Source organism: Mandrillus leucophaeus, unplaced genomic scaffold (assembly GCF_000951045.1).
Source record: "Mandrillus leucophaeus isolate KB7577 unplaced genomic scaffold, Mleu.le_1.0 Scaffold181, whole genome shotgun sequence".
NCBI classification, from domain to species: domain Eukaryota; kingdom Metazoa; phylum Chordata; class Mammalia; order Primates; family Cercopithecidae; genus Mandrillus; species Mandrillus leucophaeus.
Genome location: NW_012101821.1, coordinates 1,714,051 through 1,736,820, shown reverse-complemented (window position 1 = coordinate 1,736,820; position 22,770 = coordinate 1,714,051). Strand labels below are relative to the sequence as shown.

The following is a 22,770-nucleotide window of genomic DNA, read 5'->3' as shown; positions in this document are numbered from 1 at the left end:
CTTAAACTTCTCTGTGGATTTTATTATCTCTTGAAATGAAAATGCCTTTGGGCATTTATATATCTGAAAGATAAAATGCCTAACACACTAACAGTTAAAGATAATTTTTCACCTACCCTGTGGAGGAAAAAAATTCAGTGTTGGGTTTTTTTGTTTTTGTTTTTGAGACAAAGTCTTGTTCTGTTGCCCAGGCTGGAGTGCAGTGCGGTGATCATGGTTCACTGCAGCCTCAGCCTCTTGGGCTCAAACAATCCTCCCACCTCAGCCTTTCAAGCAGCTGGGACCACAGGCACACACCATCACATTCAGGTACTTCTTCTTCTTTTTTTTTTTTTTTTTAATACACTGGTCTTCCTATGTTGCCCAGACTGGTCTGAAACTCCTGGCCTCCCAAAGTGTTGAGACTGCAGGCGCGAGCCATTGCACTGGGCTACAGTATTGTTTGGAGAAGTTTAAAGGGGAAAGGCACTCTCACATACCATTTATGGGAGAGCAGTTTGATATAACTTTTTTGTGGGATAATATATTTAAAATGCTAATATGCATAACCATGTTCTTATCCTTATTTTAAGGTTTTAAAAACATACACAGACAGCTTTTAATTGTCCCTGGGAGAGACAGACTAATATATAGATTAATATAGCTAACGGAAACATTAAAGTCCACTGACAGTCACTTTACACAGGAAATTCAGTCCCCTTTTTCATCAAAGACTGTATTAAATCCTCTAATAAATAGCAAAACGATGGACAACATGATCCCCTGCTTTCCTCTATCTCCAAACTACTCTTGGCAGATATATTAGTGATTAGTGAAATAGCTAAATAACCACAGTGAGACAAAGTAAAGGCCAAGTGCTTGTATAATCCCCAAACAGGACAGGTAGCCACTGAGTAATTAAGGTTTGACTATGCAGTAGATATAAATTATGTCTAACAAATCCCTTCTGCTCAGCCCTTTCATTATATAGTACAAAATGAATTGTATAGAGTAAGTTTTTCCACAAATGGTTCATAGCAGAGGATGTGCTGCAGTTTCAATGAGGATTCTAAATGAGTTAAATGGTGTAAGTATAGAGGGGAGTAAAAGGGTAATTAGAAACATGCTAAATGGTTGGCCACTACTAAAGTCTCTAATACCTCTTTGGAGACTCCCTTTATGTTATCTCTATTCCTATAAAGCAATGGTAACAAATCAAATAGATTACATCCACAGAAGGCATTTTACAATCGTACAAGTGTCCCTAAATGGCAACTTAACTGGAAATAAAAACTTTACCTTATACAGTTATAACCCACATTTTTCTTAATGAGCAGAGCTACCCATTGGGTTTTTATAGCTAGTCTTTACCACTTTCAGTCTCTGAAAACACGAAATATTCTTTTAGTTATACCCCAGAAGCTTATTTCTACTCTAAATGTACCAAAAATATTTTTATTTATGTGTGTGTGCACACATGTGTATCTCAACACAAATGTGACAGGTCCTCCAATGATGGGTCAGGAAGCTTGGAAAGTAAAGTTACCTTACCTGCTAAGATATATTTCTTCCAATGTATGACAGTTGTTTACATTTAAAATCTTAAAAGGCTAAGTGAAGCATCAGTATTGTCCTCTCGATGTTACTCATTATATTTAGATTAATGTCTTTTATATCGAAATGCAATTGCCACTTATTTTATCAATATCATAGAGTCTGAAAATACTTCTTTTCCTCCTTAACCTATTATTCTATTATTTTAGTTGTTATATGAAAATGCAACTCCTTGATTTAGTGTTATTTATGCACTCTTGTAATGTGATCAATTACATCCAATCTATAAGTAGCAGCAGGATTACTGACAACATTCACCATAAGCAATGAGGATGATTTTTAGATTTTAGACACCTGGTTGGCTGCTAAATAAAAACAGCAGTTTTGACCAGGTGTGGTGGCTCACACCTATAATCCCATCACTTTGGGAGGCTGAAGTGGGAGTGTGAAACCACCATGAGGTCAGGAGTTTGAGACCAGCCTGGCCAACATGAAGAAAACACATCTCTACTAAAAATACAAAAGTTAGCCAGGTTGGGTGACATGCGCCTGTAATCCCAGCTACTCCGGAGGCTGAGCAGGAAAATGGCTTGAACCTGGGATGCGGAGGTTGCAGTGAACCTAGATTGTGCCACAGCACTCCAGTCTGGTCTACAAAGTGATATTCTGTCAAAAAATAAATAAAAACTTTTAAAAAGGAGTTTTAAATTACCAAGTTAATGATTTACCCTTTTAATTCATTTCCTTTTATTTCACTAGGTCTAGCTTTTTATTTTTAAAAAATAATAAATTAATTAATTTTTTTTAAAAATAGAGAAAGGGGTCTCATTGCCCAGTCTGGTCTCGAACTCCTAGAGTCAAGAGATCTTCCCACCTTGGCCTCCCAAAGTGCTGGGATTACAGGTGTGAGCCACCATGCCTGGCCTAGGTCCAGTTTCATTTATTTATTTTTTTCTTAAAAATTGGTCATGCTATATTATCTTTGCTCTCCTATTGGTAGACTCAAGATAAAAATGCAACAAACATTTAATGAGAGTCAACTACTCATCTTGCCTAGGGTAGGAAAAACTTCATGAAGCTCAGTTCTGGAAATGCCATTATAAAGTGGAAATGTGTGAAGCAGACTGTGTTCCAATTGGTAGATACAATATTATAAGTGGATTATTAATTACTCATCAAATAACTTGGCATTTAAAAATACAGAAATTATTATGAATAACAATTTAAAAATTTATCTCAAATCCATAAAATTGAGCTGTAAGTTATGAAATTATAGATTAGATTGCTAGAAGAATTTGTCAACTAATCTAATATCTTCATTTTACAAATGAGGAAACCAAGGTACAGATAAGTTAAATAAATTTTTTTTTGAGACAGAGTCACACTCTGTCACCCAGGCTGGAGCACGGTGGCATGATCTTAGCTCACTGCAACCACTGCCTCCTGGGTTCAAGAGATTCTCCTGCCTCAGTCTCCCAAGTAGCTGGGATTACAAGCGCATGCCACCACACCCAGCTAGTTTTTTTGCATTTTTTAGTACAGATAGGGTTTTGCCATGATGGCCAGGCTGGTCTCAAACTCCTGACCTCAAGTGATCCACCCACCTCAGCCTCCCAAAGTGCTGGGATTACAGGCATGAGCCACCGCGCCTGGCCCTAGTTAAATAATTCTAATCAAAATCATACAATTATATTGTAGCAAAGATGAGGCTACAAACTAACATATCAAACTCTCAGTTTGATGCTCATTTTAGTGCCACATACTGACCTCCTTATATGAGTAGTGTATATTTGTAGTCCAAAATCCATTAGCCTCAAAAATGAATGGAAGAATCTATAAATAAGTAGATGCTGACTATAAAGATGCCCTATAACACAGTAATTATTATATTACTAAAGCACATTAGTAATAATTTTGATTACTAACATCTTAAAATTTCTTTTTCTTTCTCTCGCCTTTCCTTTCTTCCTTCCCTTCCCCTTCCTTCCTTCCGTTTTCTTTTCTCTTTTCTTTCCTTCCTTTCTTTCTGCCTTTTCCCTTCCCTTCCCTTCCCTTCCTTTCCCTTCCTTTCCTTTTCTTTTGTTTTCTTTTCTTTCCTTCATAACCTTCAACACCTGGGCTCAATTGATCATCTCAGCTCAGCCTCCCATGTAGCTAGGACTACAGGTGCACACCACCACACCAAGCTAAATTTAAAAAAAAAAAAAAAAATGTAGAGATAAGGTTTCACTATGTTGCCCAGACAGGTCTTCAATTGCTGGCCTCAGGTGATCCTCCCACCTCAGCCTCCCAAAGTGCTTGAATCAAAGGCGTAAGATACTGCATCTAGCCTCATCTTAAAATCTAAAACTACTTCTTTCTCAGTAATCTCCTTGGAGCAAGAAGTGATACATTTTTCAGCCAATCATTCCTTTTTCACAATAATAGCCTTTGCAACATCTTAGAAGAATCAAAAAATATTTATTGAGCATCTTTTATTTTTGAATCAGGGACTGTTCTAGGCAGTTGGGATGCAGTGGTTGAACCAGACAGAGAAGGTTCCTGTTATTACAGAGCTTACATTCTAATATGTGTGCATGCACATGTTTGTGTGTGTGTACATGCATGTAGTAGTCACAGGGAGCAAACGAAATGAAATAAGAAAATATCACTGACATTGTTTCGATGCTTGTCCCACTGACACTGTTTCGATGCTTGTCTCCTCCAAACGTCATGGTGAAATGTGTTCTCCAATGTTGGAGCTGGAGCCTAGTGGAAGGTGTTTGGGTCACGGGGGTGGAGCTCTTATGAATGGCTTGGTGCCCTCCCCACGGGAATTAGTGAGTTCACACTCTATTAGTTCACACGAGAGCTGGTTGTTTAAAAGAGCTGGCATCTCCTCCTCTCTTGCTCCCTCTCTTGCCATGTGATACATTGGCTCCCCATTTGCCTTCTGACATGATTGTAAGCTTCCTGAAGCTTCGCCAGAAGCTGAGCACATGCCGGTGCCATGCTTGTACAGCCTGCAGAACTGTGAGCCAAATACACTTCTTTTTGTAAATTACCCAGTCTAAGGTATTCCTTGATAGCAATGCAAAATGGGCTAATGGAATCACAAAGTAATAAAGGCTCGGAGGAATAAAGTGTGATTAGGCTACTCTAGTGTGGAAAATAAAGGTTTCCTGAGAAATTGAATACTAAAGGAAAGAATGACTATAATCCCAGCACTTTAAGAGGCTGGGGTGAGTGGATCACTTGAGGCCAGGAGTTCAAGACCAGCTGGGTAATATAGTGAGACCCTTGTCTCTACAAAAAATTAAAAAAATAAAAAATTGGGCTGGGCGTGGTGGCTCACACCTGTAATCCCAGCAATTTGGGAGGTCAACGTGGGCGGATCACCTGAGGTTGGGATTTCAAGACCAGCCTGACCAACATGGAGAAACCCCGTCTCTACTAAAAGTACAAAATTAGCTGGGCATGGTGGTGCATGCCTATAATCCCAGCTACTAGAGAGGCTGAGGCAGGAGAATCACTTGAACCTAGGAGGCAGAGATTGTGGTGAGCCAAGATCATGCCATTGCACTCCAGCCTGGGCAACAAGAGTGAAACTCTGTCTCAATAAATAAATAAATAAATAAATAAATAAATAAATAAATAAATAAGCAAGCTGGGCATGGTGGTGCAAACCTGTAGTCCTAGCTACTCGGGAGGCTGAGGTAGGAGGATAACTTGTGCCCAGGAGTTTAAAGTTAAAGTGAGCTATGATCATGCTACTGCACTCCAGTCTGGGTAACAGAGTGAGACACTGTTGAAGAAAGAGAGAGAGAGAGAGAGAGAGAGAGAGAAAAGGAAGGAACAAGCCAACTAGAAAATAGCTGTTAAAGAACACCCCAAGCAAAGGTGAAAGCTAATGTAAAGGATTTAAGAGGTGATAAGGTAGGCTCACTCAAGAAACAGTAAAAGAAAGAAATAATACTGATTAAAACAGAGATAAATAAAACAGAATAGGCCAGGAATGGTGGATCATGCTTAATCTCAAAACTTTGGGAGGCCGAGGTGGGAGGATTGCTTGAACCCTGGAGTTTGAGACCAGCCTGGGCAACATAGACCCCTGTCTCTATAAAGAAATAAGTAAATAAAAATTAGCTGGGTGTGGGGTGTGGTGACACATACTTGTCATCCCAGCTACTTGGGAGGCTAAGGTGGGAGGATTGGTTGAACCCAAAAGGTCGAGGCTGCAGTGAGCCATGATCATGCCACTGCACTCTAGCCTGGGTGACAGAGCAAGACCCTGTCTCAAATAAACAAACAAACTACATACATGCATACATACATACATACATACATAAAATAGAATATAGAAAGACAATAGAGAAAATAAAGAAAACTCAAAGTTGTTTCTTCAAAAAGATTAACAAATGACAAACCATTAGAGTGACAAAGAAAAAAACAAGGAAGACTCAAATTACTAAAATCAGAAATGAAAATGGAGGCATACCAATTTTACAGAAATAAAGAGATTATAAGATGAAATATGAAGACTGAAACACAAAGAAACAGAAAATCTGAATAGACTCATCACTAGTAAAAAGATTGAATTAGTAATCAAAAACCTCCCAACAACAACAAAAAAACCCCTGAACCTGAAGTTTGCCACCTCCACTGGCAAGTTCTATCAAACATTTAAAGAAGAACCAACAACAATCCTTCTTCAGCTCTTCCAAAAAAACTAAAGAAACATCTTCTAACTCATTATATGAGGCCAACAATGCCCTAATATCAAAGTCAGACAAAAACTACAAGTACAGATCAATATCCCTTATGAACAGCGATGCAAAAATTCTCAACCAAATACTAGCAAACATAATTCAACAGCATATTAAAAGGATTATACACCATGACCAAGTAGAATTTATTCCTAGAATGCAAGGATAGTTCAACACATGAGAATTAATTAACATAATATACCACATTAACAGAATGAAGGAGAAAACCCACATGATCATCTTAATTGATGCAGAAAAAACTTTTACAAAATTTAATACCCTTTCACAATAAAAATGTAAAACAAACTAGAAATAGAAAAAAAACCACCTCTATGTAAAAACTATATATGAAAAACTCACAGCTAACATAATACTCAGTTTGCCTTTTCATGGAAGTAGTCTTGAATGAAGTTTTAAAGCAAATAAGATTTTTCCCAATATTGTTCTGTTCTGCTTGCATTCTGATGGTCAAAGGTCATCAAACATACAACCCTGATCCAAAGGGAGGGAGCTGAAAATTTACATGGCAAGGGATGTGGATACAGGAGTATAAAAAGTTGTGGGGATTTGGCAATATATCACTGCCATCTTCATGTTTGTAATGGGTATTTTTTTTTTTTTTCAGACTACACACCATATATTCAGCCTGTTTTCACCAATTGTATTCCAATTTCTTTTTGGTGAACTATTTCTTCCCCAATGTATGTACTCTTGGTAAATTAAGCTATTTTGTGCTCCTATGTAATATAAGCCAGAGGTGGTAGAGCAGGACCAGAACTAGGTTAAAGCAAGTGCTAATTGTGCCAAGCAGGACCAGAACTAGGTTAAGGCAAGTGAAGTTCTTAGGGTGCAAAATTTAAGGCACACATGCATTTATATAATACTGAGTGTATTGGTCCATTTTCTTTCTTTCTTTTTTTTTTTTTTTTTTTTTGAGACAGTCTCACTCTGTCACCGAGGCTGGAGGGCAGTGGCACAATCTTGGCTCAATGCAACCTCCACCTCCTGAGTTCAAGTCATTTTCCTGCCTCAGCCTCCCAAGTAGCTGGGATTACAGGTGTGAGACACCATGATTAGCTAATTTTTGTATTTTTAGTAGAGATGGGGTTTCACCATGTTGTCCAGGCTGGTCTCGAACTCCTGACCTCAAATGACCTGCCCACCTCAGCCTCCCAAAGTGCTGGGATTACAGGTGTAATCCACCGCACCCGGCCAGTATTAGTCTATTTTCACACTGCTATAAAGAAATGCCCAAGACTGGGTAATTTATAAAGGAAAGAGGTTTAATTGAGTCAGAGTTCTGCATGGCTGGGGAGGCCTCAGGAAACTTACAATCATGGCAGAAGGTGTAGGGAAAGCAAAGCATGTCTTACATGGCAGTAGAAGAGAAGACAGCAGGAGGAGACTGCCAAACACTTTTTAAAACCACCAGATATCATGAGAACTCATTCACTATCACAAGCACAGCATGGGGTAAACTGCCCGCATAATCCAATCACCTCCCACCAGGTCCCTCCCTTGACACGTGGGGATTATAATTCAAGATGAAATTTGGGTGAGGACACAGAAACAAACCGTATCTCTGCGAGTGTCTCCTTAAATTTTGCACCTTAGGCAATATACTTGCTACATCCTAGTCTTTGCTCTGGTACCCAGCATTCATCCTCCTCTTCCATTTTTTAGCAGTAGAATATTTCCAAGTTTTAGTTTGGAGACCACATTTCTAACTTTACTTCCAGATCTGTGTATGTGTGTCTAGCATTCAGGTAATGGGAAATGAACAGAAATACTATATTCAACTTCTAGGTGACAGCATCTTTTGAAAGAATTAAGCTGCTTATCCACTAAACTCTATCCCCCTTTCATGTGAGCCGTCTATGGTTATCTGGCTAGAGTCGACAGTCCCTAAGGGATGACAGCACAATGAAACAAAAGGAACTATGTGGTCTTTGAATGACATTGTGGGACAGATTATCTGCCTTGAACTATAATCTGGAGTGTTACATGATAGAGAAATAAATTTATATTTATTTTTGATCCACTGTATTTTAGAGTGTTCGTTGCTTTAAAACACAAAGCCGATCAGTCTTCTGGGGTTTTTAATCTTAAGCACAGTGAAACCAAGACAGAAAAAGCAGTTGGAGCTAATTCCAGTAGCAAGATATTGACAAGAGATTTTAGGGAGTTCTGTATCCTGGACAATCTACACTAGAGCTATATTTTAACTACTGTTCAATCCTGAACCTGTTTTAGAAATGTTTCATTAATTTTGTGACTTATCTGTTATCTTTTCTACAAATACAATTTGCTGAATTTTGCCAGAATTAATTGTGTTACTTGTAACAATAATCACATTCATACTTTCCCATATTTTGGAATATTTTCTAATGATAGATTTGCTAGCATTAGGATTATTGAGTCAACATTCTTGACAGTTTTTCTAGACTTTGATATAAATACCTGTCTATGTGATTCCAGAGGCCAAACTAAATAAAAAAATATATATATATATATTCCTTTTACTTGCAGGAGATGACAAAAGTAATTGCTTTCTTTACAAGGCAGGTATTTTAGAAAAAGAAAAGGGAATAACTTTTTTCCATATGACCTTCTGTGGTAATGTGCGGCTATTGCTGTAATTGTGCTAATGAGATAATTATGCCTAGGTCCTTTACTAAAGACAACATGCTAACATTAAACTTTAGGCATACAAATAGCCTTATACCAAAGACATAGCTTTCTATGTGTATAGTATGTAGTTTGACTGTGTTGTGCGAGGAAGGAAGGGGTCTGAAATGGAAAGGTTAGAGTGAAAAAGGCACATGGAGAAAAGAGATATAATAAAAATGTGCAGGGCATTGGTATACTAACTTGTTCTCCTAGTGAATGAGAAAGCAAAGGCTTTGGTTGTAAGGATGACTAATGTTAACGATTCTTTGCCTATCGTTTCCAATCTAACTCGTAGTTTCTTTCATAAATGAAAAAAAAAATCTGTTATTGTATATTCAGTTACGCTGCTTTGGAGATCCAGTTACCAAAAATGAACACAGTTGTGGGTTTTAATAAACATTTGTTTAGAATCCATCCCATTCCTGGCTGGGCACTGTGGCTCATCACGCCTGTAATCCCAAAGTGCTAGGATTACAGGGGTAAGCCACCATGGCTGGCCCTCATTATTTCTTTGTAGACTTGCCCCTCTAAGAAAGAAACTGAACAGTTTATCTTTGAAATGTTGAGAATTCTTACTTTTCAAAAATTTAGATTACATATTATTCACTATCCAAGGGTGATTTTTATGATGTGGGAGGTTTAATTTACTTATTAAAAATTTAGCAAATGTAGTCTGTGTTAAATGAAAAATAGGTTTCTGACTTTCCATGAAGGTTAGGGCAACCACATTTTGAAATCATTAGCAATGCCACTTGGTTGAGAGGGTTAGTTTATCGCACATTTTTAAGGCAAAACTCTTTAATTTACTTGGAAAGAAAAAAGACATTTTTTTCCCTGAGATTCATATTTCTTTCCTGCACAGATTTAGCCAAAGAATTGACACATTACAATTTTAAAAGGATAATAAAAACATGACACTTAAAAGTTTTCAAAACTTGACTTATTTACAAATTTTTCAATATTTTGTTATATGTGATTTCTGTTCTATTAAATCTGAAAACAAAGATCCTTCACTGTTTATTCAAGTAATATTCACTCATTCAAATAAGACACATTTTTAATTTTTAAAATTTTGTTTGTTTGTTTGTTTGATGAGATGGAGTCTTACTCTGTCACCCAGACTGGAGTTCAGTGTCGCAATCTCAGCTCCCTGCAACCTCTGCCTCCTGGGTTCAAACAATTCTCCTGCCTCAGCATCCCGAGTAGCTGGGACTGCATGTGTGCGGCACCACGCCCGGCTAATTTTTATATGTTTAGTAGAGATGGAGTTTCACCATGTTGGTCAGGCTGGTCTCAAACTCCTGACCTCAGTTGATCTGCCTGCCTCAGCCTCCCAAAATGCTGGGATTGCAGGTGTGAGCCACTGCACCTGGCCAAATAAGACACATTTATTGAGCACCTTCTATGTACCAGGCAGTGAATAAAGCAGAGAATGAAAGAAATGTCCTCTTAGGGAGCTTATAGTCTAGTGAAATATGCATACAATAAATATGAAAACATATAAATATAAGCCAGGTGGTGAAAAATGTTATGAAGAAAAATAAAGCAGGGCAAAGGGACAGCAAGCAACAGAGGTGACTGCTATTTTATATAGCTTGTCCTGGATCTTCACTCTTACAATTTATAATCTCATTTTGGAGATCAACATAATTTCAGGGTCATGCTAATAATTCCAATGCCCAGGTCCTACAAAGATTCTACCATATCTAATATATAATACATGCACACACACAAATCTTTTAGAAAAGAAAATATTCATCCAGGTGTGGTGGTATGTGCCTATAATTCCAGCTACGTGGGAGGCTGAGGCAGGAGGATCACTTGAGCCCAGGAATTCCAGGTTGTAGTGAGCTATGACTACACCATTGTACTCCAGCCTGGATAACAGAGTGAGACCCTATCTCCCTATCTCAAAAAAAGCAAAAAGAGGGTTGGGTACAGTGACTCAATGCCTGTAATCCCAGCACTTTGGAAGGCCAAAGCTAGAGGACTGCTTGAACCCAGTAGTTCAAGACCAGCTTGGGCAACAAAGCAAGACCCCATCTGTACAAAAAATAAAAAATAAAAAAAATTAGCTTGGCATGGTAGCACATACATGTGCTCCCAGCTACTTAGAAGGGTAAGGTGGGATGATTGCTTGATCCCAGGAGGTTGAGGCTGCAGTGAGCCATGTTCGCACCACTGCACTCCAGCCTAGGTCACAGCGTTAGACTCTGTCTCCAAAAAAAAAAAGCTAAAATAAAATAAAATATTAATATTTGACCTGATGATTAATTATATATCTAAGCACAATGTTATTTAGCAATATAAGAATTATGAAATATGAGGCTAAGTAAATATGGTTTAATTTTTGAGATACTGAAAATCCTTTATTTATAAACAAATTATGTCTTTAAAAGTTCATTTGTAAATATGTATTTGAATCTGTGAACACATTTTCCCATAGAAACAATATTAAGTATAAGACTGTATCCAAGATTATTATTTACCTGAAATGCAGTTAATTACAATTGAAGAAATAGTAGAAAATAATATTGTTTCCGATTACAGTCTTTAAACAAGTGGAATATCTATACAAAAGAATCAGATTTTTTCCTAAGGGATAATACTGAAAAAGATTGGGGTCATTTAGAGGAAAACAGAGAGAGAGAAAAAAATAAAGAGACTGTTGAGGGGACTTAGGGACATTTCAAGGTCTTTAGAGGTTGCTGGTATTATTCGTTATGTCTAATTGCTTTTTATATTACATATTCCTTTATTTTTGAGAAATCATGTTATTTAACACCACTCATATTAAATCATGATTGAAGCAGATTTTTTCTCTTCTCACAAATCTAATTAAGAAGAGAGGCAAAAAGAGAGTATGCTGTGGTTTTTTTTGTTGTTGTTGTTATTGTTTTTTGTTTTGGCTTGGAATAATCTAAAAGGAAAAATAAAGTTTATTTATAAGAATATTACAGGCTGGGGACCAGGCGCAGTATCTCACGCCTGTAATCCCAGCACTTTGGGAGGCTGAGGTGGGCTGATCACCTGAGGTCGGGAGTTTGAGACCAGTCTGACTAACATGGAGAAACCCTGTCTCTACTAAAAATACAAAATTAGCCAGGCATAGTGGCGCATGCCTGTAATCCCAGCTACTCAGGAGGCTGAGACAGGAGAATTGCTTGAACCCAGGAGGTGTAGGTTGCAGTGAGCAGAGGTCGTGCCATTGCACTCCAGTCTGGGCAAGAAGAGCAAAACTCCATCTCAAAAAAAAGATTAAGAAAAAAATATTACAGGCTGGGCACAGTGGCTCACACCTGTAGTCCCAGTGAGAGGTGAAGCCAGCTGGACTTTCTGGGTCGAGTGGGGACTTGGAGAACTTTTCTGTCTAGCTAAAGGATTATAAATGCACCAATCAGCACTCTGTAAAACTGCATGGATCAGCACTCTGTATCTAGCTAGAGGATTGTAAATGCACCAATCAGCACTCTGTGTCTAGCTAAAAGATTGTAAATGCACCAATCAGCACTCTGTAAAAACGTGCCAATCAGCACTCTGTGCCTAGCTAAAGGATTGTAAACACACCAATCAGCACTCTGTAAAATGGACCAATGAGCACTCTGTAAAACAGACCAATCAGTGCTCTGTAAAATGGACCAATCAGCAGGACGTGGGCAGGGCCAAATAAGGGACTAAAAGCTGGCCACCCCAGCCAGCAGCAGCAACCTACTCGGGTCCCCTCCATGCTGTGGAAGCTTTGTTCTTTCTGTCTTCACAATAAATCTTACTGCTGCTCACTCTTTGGGCCTGCACTACCTTTATGAGCTACAACACTCACTGCAAAGATCTGTGGCCTCACTCCTGAAGTCAGAGAGACCACGATCCCACCAGAAGGAAGAAAGTATGGACACATCCGAACATCTGAAGGAACAAACTCTGGACACATCATCTTTAAGAGCTGTAACACTCACTGCAAGGGTCCGCGGCTTCATTCTTGAAGTCAGCAAGGCCAAGAACCCACAAGAAGGAATAAATTCTGCATACACCAGCACTTTGGGAGGTTGAGCTGGGTGAATCATTTGAGCCTAGGAGTTCAAGAGCAGTCTTGCCAACATGGCAAAACCCCATCTCTACAAAAAATACAAAAATTTAGCTAGGTATGGTGCTGTGCTCCTATAGTTCCAGCTACTCAGAAGACTGAGGTGGGAGGTCGAGGCTACAGTGAGCTGTGAGGTTGCTTGAGCCTAGGAGGTCAAGGCTACAGTGAGCTATGACTGTGCCACAGCACTCCAGCCTAGGTGTAACTCAAATCCTGCTTCAATCTTGCAATATTGAAGCACGATCTGAAATAATGAAGAGTTGAAAAGAAACTTAACTTCCACTAGTTGGAAAATAAGAAAGAAATTTAGACTTAGAATATATTGAAAAAGCCACTAAAGAGAATGCTTCTGAAGAATATGTAATGAAGAAGGAAGAAAACAAAGTATGTTTACTGCAAAAAGAAAAGGAAGAAAATCCGGTGATAAGAATATCTGATTCCATACAGATATTTCTAGAAGCTTTTAAACCAAAAAATTTCAAGTGTTATTTCTACGTGATAAAATAACTGGTAGTTTAAAGCTTTTTCTCTATATTTTTTAGATTTCTAAAATGAACATTATTGATTTTATAATTTTAAACATACTTTTCTGAGTAATAATAATAAATGCAACCCATACTTTTCTGAGTATGAGTTGCATAGGAAAAGTAAATAAGAAAAGGATTTAGAGTAACTATTCTAAAACTATATATATAAATATATAAACTACATTTTAATGAATCTATATGAAGAATAAAATTTCTACGAAGAAAGCAATTGAAAAGAAAATTTTCACTTACCTCATTCTTTTTTAAATGAAAGAAACAGCCTGGGGGTAAAGATACTGTAGACATAAAATCATGCTGGCCCTAGATTTCAACAGATTTGTAACAGGTCTCTATACTAAATTACCTCTATTGAATTACCTTGTGAGGGCTCTATTTTTCTGACGGGATGCTGATTAAAAGTAGTATTTTTCTTCTAAGTAGTACTCCTGAATAACAAAAATTAGATATGCAAAACATTCTACATATTGCATACCAAGCACTTTTCTGTCTCTGTCTTCTGTGTGTCTGAGCATAGTCAGCACACTCCTTTGTGCAACATGTGCCCCTCTCATCTTCTACCAGCTATCCTCACCCAGGAACCAAGTGGCTCTGGCCATGAGTAAAATCTGGATTGAGATTAAAAAAGGGGTTTAAATCCTTTTTTTGGATTAGCAAAATCCAAAGATTATGGAAGCAGAATCCTTGCTTAAAACATTGTTTTAAAAACTCAAAAAACGAGTAGTATGTTCCAGAACATAGCGCTGTTCCTACATGCTATTTATTGCCAGTGTAATAGATCATCAGGACCATCTAATCTAGGGTCTGTGTTTCCTCCAGGCAGCAAATTTTCTTTACTGGTGTTCTGACCTTAAATGAATCTGACTATACTGCAGGAATCATTAGATAATTCTCATGAATGTCCTTGTATTTTAAAGTTTTTTAAAAAAAAACCTTAAGAAGCAGCAGGCCAGGCATGGTGGCTCTCTCCTGTAAACCCAGTGTTTTGGGAGGTGGAGGCAGGAGAGTTGCTTGAGCTCAGTAGTTTGAAATCACAATGACCTGTGACTGTGTGACTGTGCCACTGCACTCCAGTTTAGACAACAGAGTAAGACCCTGTCTATATTTTAAAAACAAAAAAAATGCAGCAAAGCAGCAGCAAACTTTTTTTTTCCCCTATGGGCGAGTTTTCTAAAAAATGTCAAAGACTCAATAGATTGTTTTGTTCAAAATATTAAAACTGAAACATAGTTTCCCTGTAACTATTTATCTTATTCCTTTTAAATTGAAAAGAAAGGCAATACAATAGTAAGAAATTGTTATAGTAAAGATAAAAGTTTTAAGACACCCTCCTTCATTCTGTTCCACAAGTACATAAAGGACTAAATATTTCACTTTGTGGACCAGTGTAAGAGAGCTGGGATTCAAAGCCACTCATGCATCTAAAAAAATTGTTGCATCGAGGTTATTAGATATTTCCTTTTATGCCTTGGGTTGTAAAATTTCAACAATTACAAGAACGTTAAAGTGATGTAGAACAAGATACAATAATTCCTAAAACTGAAACGAAAAAGAAGCATGCTTGTGACCTTGCGTCTTTGAACTAAAGTGGAACAATAATGGGCCTTGTCTCAGCAAAGGCAAGCAGGGGAACCGCCTCCACCACCATAGAATGTTGATCTATGTAAAACACAGACAGAGGTTTGAAAGAGGCAGGCTGGAGACTCACTGTCTCATCAGAGCTGCTGTGGATTATTTTAGAATTTTCACATTTTACAGTTTCCCTCCGGGTTTCCCTAACTTTAATGCACTAAAGTTTAAGCTGATTGTATCAGTGGCAAAACATTGCTTTATCTGTATAATTAAGTTACCAAATTGGGAGATTTTCAAAGAGCTATTGTCTTCATGCAGTCACATCTTTAGTTGAGGCTTCCAGAAAACAGTATTTTCCTATTCTAAATTCCTGTGAGGTAGGCATATTACTATTCTAATTTTATGGAAGAGGCTTAGAGTGGGTCAGTGACTTGTCTAAGGTTCCATGGTAGGTGACAGAGACAGGATCTGACCCAGAACTGACTCTAAAACCCTTGGTGTCTTTACACCTAGGACTTGCTGCCTCACTTTGGATGCTTACACTTTTTCGCCACTATAATCCAAGTTACAATCAAAATATGTTTAGTAACATGTTTGATTATTTATCCTTAGAAGAAATTCCTAGAAACAGAAGTATCATTCAGAAGGCTCTCACCTCTTACTACACCGAAAGAGATCAGAGCCCGGTTCAAATCTTGACCTCCAAAGCTAAGCTGCCTGTACTTACAGCTTCACTAGCTGTACATCCTTGGATTAGTTAATTCATCTGAGTTCCCCATCTATATGATAGAGTTAATATTAATACTTAACTCAGAACTATTGAGAAAATCAAATGAGTTAAGACATTTAAAGTCTGGCACATAGTCTGTTATAACTATGTCACCAAATTACCCTTGAGACAGTTGATACGCATTTGCATTCCCTAATAGCAAGTGTTTTTATTATGTTAAGCCACGAAAATTTTGCATTTAATTTACTCCTCTGGCTCATATGATCTCAGGTATGCATGCCCAATTTCTGACCTATTTCTGGTTCTTAGGTTCCTAACTCTTGTCCCAAAAAGCCTCCTTCTTTTAATGTTCTCAGAGCTAATCACTCTCTACCATTCTAAAACTAACGTCTTCTGCCCATATCCTTCCATCACAGTTGTACAGATTGTCTGCAATAAGACCTTGAATGATTTTCAGGCTTTTGATCAGTTTCTGCCCTCTGAAGACCTTAGAGCAGTCTGCAGGATGTCTCCGGTTTTAGCCTTGTCACAGAGTTCACTGGTTTCCCCAAATCAGCAATGATTTCCAAGGTTCCATTTGTAACCAGGTGTACTAGGCTTCATTCTGCATTTATCTAGCATTTATTTAGCATGTGTTTACTGAGTATCTCTTACGTGCTAGCACTGTGCTAAGTGTTGGCAATAGAGAATGAGGTAAGCACAGTTCCAGTCTTCCAGGAGCTTGCAGTGTAGTCTAATCATGTCCCCACCATTGTCTCTAACATGTCAATTAGCTGTAATTCTAGGGAAGGAAGCAATCTTTGGAGCACACAGACAATGCACCAGGATATAATGTTGCTCCATGAGGCTCCAAAAGGAACCTGAATTCCATAAAGCCATTCCAGGCTAGAAGTGGAATGCTAGGTTCACAATAGCATTCCTTTGTCCTCAACCTGTTTCAAAGCCTCAGACATTTCCTCACATTTCCAGAGGCCTTCTCATTTGTTCTCATGACCTCAGACATCTCACTGATCATATCTTGCCCTCTCCTTCTCCTCTGGGTTAGTGCCCTGAGGAAGCTATCCCTAAGCCCTTAAAGGAGAAGTCCTACTTTATTCCTGCTGAAAGTTGTAGAAACCACTCTTCCCTCACTTTAGTGATAAACTCTGATATATGGATTTCAAACAGTAATGAAATTAAGTTTTCATTTGCTGATTGGTTGGTGGGAAGAGTTTTTCATATCCATTCACTGTCCTCTCTTTCCAGAACTCATATGTGGGTCTGTGTGGCTGGCATGAATCCCAACTGGGAGCCCCACCCCACCTCAAAATTCTCTCCCCTGGCAGGCCTCATCAAGACCTTGAGATATGCCCAGACATGTCTGAGTTCTAGCGTGAGCCTAGTTTATTCTAAAGGTAGGAACTTCGCTCTACGTGTTTAAAATGACTGTACATTAAAAACTGTATAGGAATAATTATACCAAACTTCTTAAAGGAATTGTGTTGGGTGTAGTGGTATTACGTGTGAAATTTGTCCTTATTTTCTACATTTTCTAATGTTGTGTCATGTAATTTGGCTTTTATCATGCAAAAAAAAAAAAACAAAAAAACAAACAAACAAACAAAAAAACGTATAGCCGTACTGAAGAAAGGCATTGTGCTTCTGGAAAAGCATGCCCTCTCTGGCAAGGCTTCAGCTGTTCTGGGCAGACATGAGTCTGTATTCCAGGGCTGGAGCAGTGTCAGTGATCCAGCCCATCTGTTACAGGCTGAGGTTTTGGATAGAACTCCAGTTGTTCTAGTCAGGAAAAGGAGTGCCAGACAGGGAAACAGAGGCAGAAAATCAATTTTACACATTCTGGGAACATATCTCTGATGAAGGAAACCAAAATATTCTCTCTAAAATACTGGGGATTGTTAAGCTAAAATTAAGGTTGCAATGCAGGAGTATACTGTGACCCTCCCCTCTGCCTTTCCCACCTGAAGATGGGCTCTTTTGTTTATCAGCTCAGAAACAGGACTCAGAGGTGCCAGAGGATCTAGGAGCAGACTTTCCTTTCCCCATAAATTTACCTTCCTACATTTTTTTGCCTTATGGAAACCTGAACATACTCTTCTATTACATCATGTTTAGCCTAAAGCTGCCTCCTTACATATTTTAAGTTCAGTCTAAAGGTTTCTCTGTACATAGTGAACTATAACTTAAATGGAGGTGTACACAGTCTAAAGCCTATGCTTGTGCAGTCACTGAGTTTTAGCCAAAGGGGGCCAACTGTTGAAACCATGTTCAATAAGGTAAATGCCAAGCTATAACCAACCTAGCTGTTTCCTATTGCACTTCCGTTTTCTGTATGTCACTTTCCTTTTCCGTCTGTAAATCTTCCACCACATGGTTGCACTGGAGTCTCCCTGGCTCAGGAGGCTGCCTGATTTGCGAATTGTTCTTTGATCAATTAAACTCTGTTAAATTTAATTTGGCTAAGGTTTTTCTTTTAACATTTCTTTGTCTTGTCACTACATAGGATTTATGGGCCATTGTTAAAATACCATTTCAGCAAGGCCTCTAAAACACTACCTTGAAAGATAAATATGTTTGCCCTGAGGCCTCCCCCACATAATAGGTACAAATGTTAGCAAAACTCTGCTTATTTTTCTTTTGTTAATCTGACTTCAGGAGAGTATCTCAATCAAGAACCTAAGAAAAAGAAAAGAAATTCTATTTTCTCCCCTACGATAGCATGCTAGATCAATTAGCAAAAGAACTAATTCCAACTCTCATCAGTCAGTAGGATGTATTTCTTGACTGGTTAAGAGTGGCTTGGGACTTGCCGGTGGTAACCTTCAGAGACTCTAGCCTGTGGGAAGAGTCTCATTTTCACTCTTGAATAAGAAGCCCTAGTTATTTCCTGATCCCTTTACAACTTAATCTCATACACAGAGACAAAAGCGCTGGGAAGCACAGTGTTTGCTGAGTTTCTCTGTCTTCTGAATATGTTTTAAGCCTTCCTTCAATGGTTTGTCAGAAAAAGTAATTCTTATTTATTATTTTTTTGAAACAGGATTTTGCTTTGTCACCCAGGCTGGAGTGCAGTGGCACAATCATGGCTCACTGCACCCTCACTCTCCCAGGTTCAAGCAATCCTCCCACTTCAACCTCCTGAGTAACTGGGATTACAGGCACGCACCATCATGCCCAACTGATTTTTTTTTTTTTTTTTTGTAGAAATGGTGCCTTGCCATGTTGCCCAGGCTGGTCTCAAACTCCTGGGCTCAAGTGATCCTCCTGCCTTGGCCTCTCAAAGTGCTGGGATCAGGCATGAGCCATTGTGCCTGGCCCAGAAAAAAAATTCTTATTTACTACAGTCTAATTTTTGTCATTTTAATGCCCCCTCTATTTAACTGTACTAGAACTTCAGACAAGAAATAAGGATACTATTAGCAGCCTTTGCTAAATGTGGTAGTAGGATGACATGATAATTTTACTATATTTTAGAATGATCCACAGTTACAGTGTTTTTAATATATCTATTATCTCATTTATGTTGGAATAGGAATGACTACATAAAACTTCTTAAAGGGACTGTGTTGGGAGCAGTGGTATTACGTGTGAAATTTATCCTTCTTTTTTAAATTTTCTAATTTTATAAATTATTATATAATTTATGTATTAAGCCTTTATCATTTATATCAATTTTTTTTTCTTTTTATGAAGAGTAGCTGTATATGTTAATTTCATATGAGTCATTTATTTCTTTTCTGTTTGTAACTTTCCCGGTCTATGCAGATTGTTTTAAAATTCTGAAAAATTTATATATTTATTATAAAGCAAAACCTAATTATTGCAGAAAAGGTAATAAATGCAGAACATTAACAATTTAAATAATCCATAATTCTACCACAATGGCAAATCATTTATATACGTGTGCATCATTCAGTTTAGTGTTTTGTTTTGTTTTTTCCTTTAGGATGCAGCAATCCTTTATTTTTACACACTTTGACAAGGAGGTTTTCTGTAAACAACCTTTCCAGTGGAGAACAGAGAACATGAAATCAGCGCCCAGATGTCAGCAGCTGCTCTGCTCAGGGCTGAGGCTCCCCCTTGCCCACGTGGTGAGGTGGAGGGGTGCACTTCCCTTCCTTTATCAGCTTATCCTGCTGCTTCCTGATGGGACTCATGTCTCATCGTTTTCTGTAGAAGTATACGCTCTATGAAATCATCATATTCTACCTTGCACTCTTTCTCTGCCCAGATACTACTGATTCCATGTGCACATTCTATCCATTCTTTTTCAAAACCATGACATCGACCAGGAATCTTGTAGGGCTGTTCAGCACTTTGGACTGTCAACCATCGATCTATGTTAAGGCCAAACCTTTTCTGCACATTCAAGAAAGGCATGGCGATCTGATGCTCGTGCCCCTGTTTCTTCTCTAGTTTAGTGGTTTTTAAAAATCACAATATAATTACTGGATTTACTGGCTAAGCAAGGCTCAGCATGCTCGCCATGCTCATAACGTTCTTCTAAGTGATTTCTTTCACCTAAATTACTCTCCTGCTACTGTATGACCTGCTCGTTAGCTAGATTTGTTTGGTCAGAATAGGCACTGCCCTCAAAAGCAAGGGGGTAGGCATAGTAATGGTCACTTCAAAGATCTCCATCTGAATCCCTGGAAACTGTTAATATGTTATGTTACATGCAAAGGAGAATTAAGATTGCAGACAGAATTAAGGTTGCTGATCAGTTGACAGATTATCCTGGATTATCCAGGTAGATTCAATGTATCCACAAGGTTCCTTAAAAGTGGAAGGGAGAGGTCGAAAATGAGAGTCAGAAAGAGATATGATGCTGAAAGTAGGGTCAGAGAGATGCTAAGTTGCTGGCTTTGGCGTCGGAGAAGGGCAGCCATGAGTCAAGGGATGCAGGTGACCTCTAGCAGTTGAAAAGGCAAAGGAACAGATTTTCTCCTATGGCCTCTAGAAGGGAATGCTGCCCTGTTCACATCTCGATTTTAGCAGAGAGAGCCCCCATGTGAGACTTCTGAACTACAGAATTGTGGTTGTTTTAAACTACTAAGTTTGTGGTAATTTGTTACGGCAGTAATAGGAAACTGAATTCCTTCTTTCCTTCTCTCTCAAAAAGTAAGGGCTCCTCAGTTCTGGGCACTGTATTAGATGCTGGGGCATGATGCTAGATGCAAGAAACAGCAGTGAAGGAACTAACAGAAGGAAACAGAGCAGAGAAAAAAAGAATTAATGCCACCCGTAATTCCACAGTTTAGCAATCTATTGGAATAGCTGCAGCCTCTCTGCCTCTTGCTTTACTATAAGGAGAGAGTTCTCTACATCGCTCACATTTCTTTACATCTTTCGAGAAGCACCTGACTGCCTTTGTTCAAGACTATCTTCTCAAGGATGTCTGTAGGGTAGACATCAGAATATACAGAATAACAAATAAAATATAGGCCAGAAAAAAATGACGTTGATATAATGGCAAAAAAAAAATTAATTTCACAATGGAATCGTTCATTTTATATGTATAAAAGCAAGTTAGGTGGGGCGCGGTAATCCTAGGACTTTGGGAGGCCGAGGTGGATGGATCACTTGAGGTCAGGAGCTTGAGACCAGTCTGGTCAACATGGTGAAATCCTGTCATTACTGAAAATACAAAAATTAGCCAGGCATGGTGGCGCATGCTTGTAATCCCAGCTACTTGGGAAGCTGAAGTGTGAGGCTTGCTTAAATTCAGGAAGTGTAGGTTGCAGTGAGCTGAGACTGTGCCACTGCACTCCAGGCAGGGTGACAGAGCAAGACTCCATCTCAAAATAAATAAATAAATAAAGTAAACAAATAAAAGCAAGTTAGATGAATTTAAAATCTTGATTATAAAATGTGAGAATAAGTTTAGTAAAGATAAAAATAGGAAAAACTAGAAACGTTAACTAAGCTATTGTATTAGTCTATTCTCATGCTGCTAATAAAAACATACCTGAGACTGGGTAATTTATAAAGGAAAGAGGTTTAATTGACTCACAGTTCAGCATGGCTGCGGAGGCCTCAGGAAATTTACAATCATGGCGGAAGGCCAAAGGAAAGCAAGACACCTTCTTTACAAGGCAGCAGGAAGGAGAAATCCAAGCAGGGGAAACAGCAGACACTTATAAAACCACCACATCTGTGAGACTCACTCATTATTATGAGAGCAGCATGGGGAACCTCTCCCATGATTCAATTACCTCCACCAGGTTCTGCCCTTCACATGTGGGTATTACGGGGATTATAATTCAAGGTGAGATTTGGGTGGAGACACAGAGTCAAACCATATCAGAAAGTTGAGGAATTACCTGGTTTTTGGAGTTGGCTCTGAAAATATTTTCTGGTTGGAAAACCAAGTAGAATGCAAGCTTATATATTGTGATTATATTTCTATTTAATATTTCTTCAGAGCTGAAACATTGGTGTTGAAACGGTGGGATCAAAACTGAAGAAGTATGTGCCTTACAACAACAAGAAAAATACCTAACTAAAATACTTGGGTAAAACTTTTGAAATGTCATACTGAAATTATGACTTCTCATGTATTTGATAAATTACTTTTAAACAAAGTAATTCCTGAAGCACTGAAAGAAGCAATGCCTTTGGTGTTTGACTATGTTTATTTATCTACTTTCAGATGTAATATCTGTAAGCTTTCAGAAAAATAATCATTGAAAGATATCAAGTAATAAACATCTACCAAATAAAGCAGAAAAGAATTTTAGAGTGCTTTTTGTTTCTTTACATTGATTCCACAAATGTGATGTTCATATAATTTCCTTTTAAGTGTTCCTACATCAGTAAGTGAAATAAAACAGTTCAGAACATTTACTCTGGTTTATTTAAACAGAAGATTTGCAAATATAAAGTTAAGCTTAAAAG

General features: G+C 38.3%; 1 protein-coding gene across 1 annotated transcript; it reads right to left on the bottom strand.

Annotated features, from left to right (window-relative positions):
* Positions 1-19,801: 19,801 nt before the first annotated feature.
* LOC105537917 (NADH dehydrogenase [ubiquinone] iron-sulfur protein 5-like) lies at positions 19,802-20,281 on the bottom strand. The gene is given in 2 exon segments (XM_011977607.1): positions 19,802-20,031; positions 20,033-20,281. Coding segments are annotated over 2 exon segments (318 nt in total). The 5' UTR covers positions 20,254-20,281; the 3' UTR covers positions 19,802-19,934.
* Positions 20,282-22,770: the final 2,489 nt, after the last annotated feature.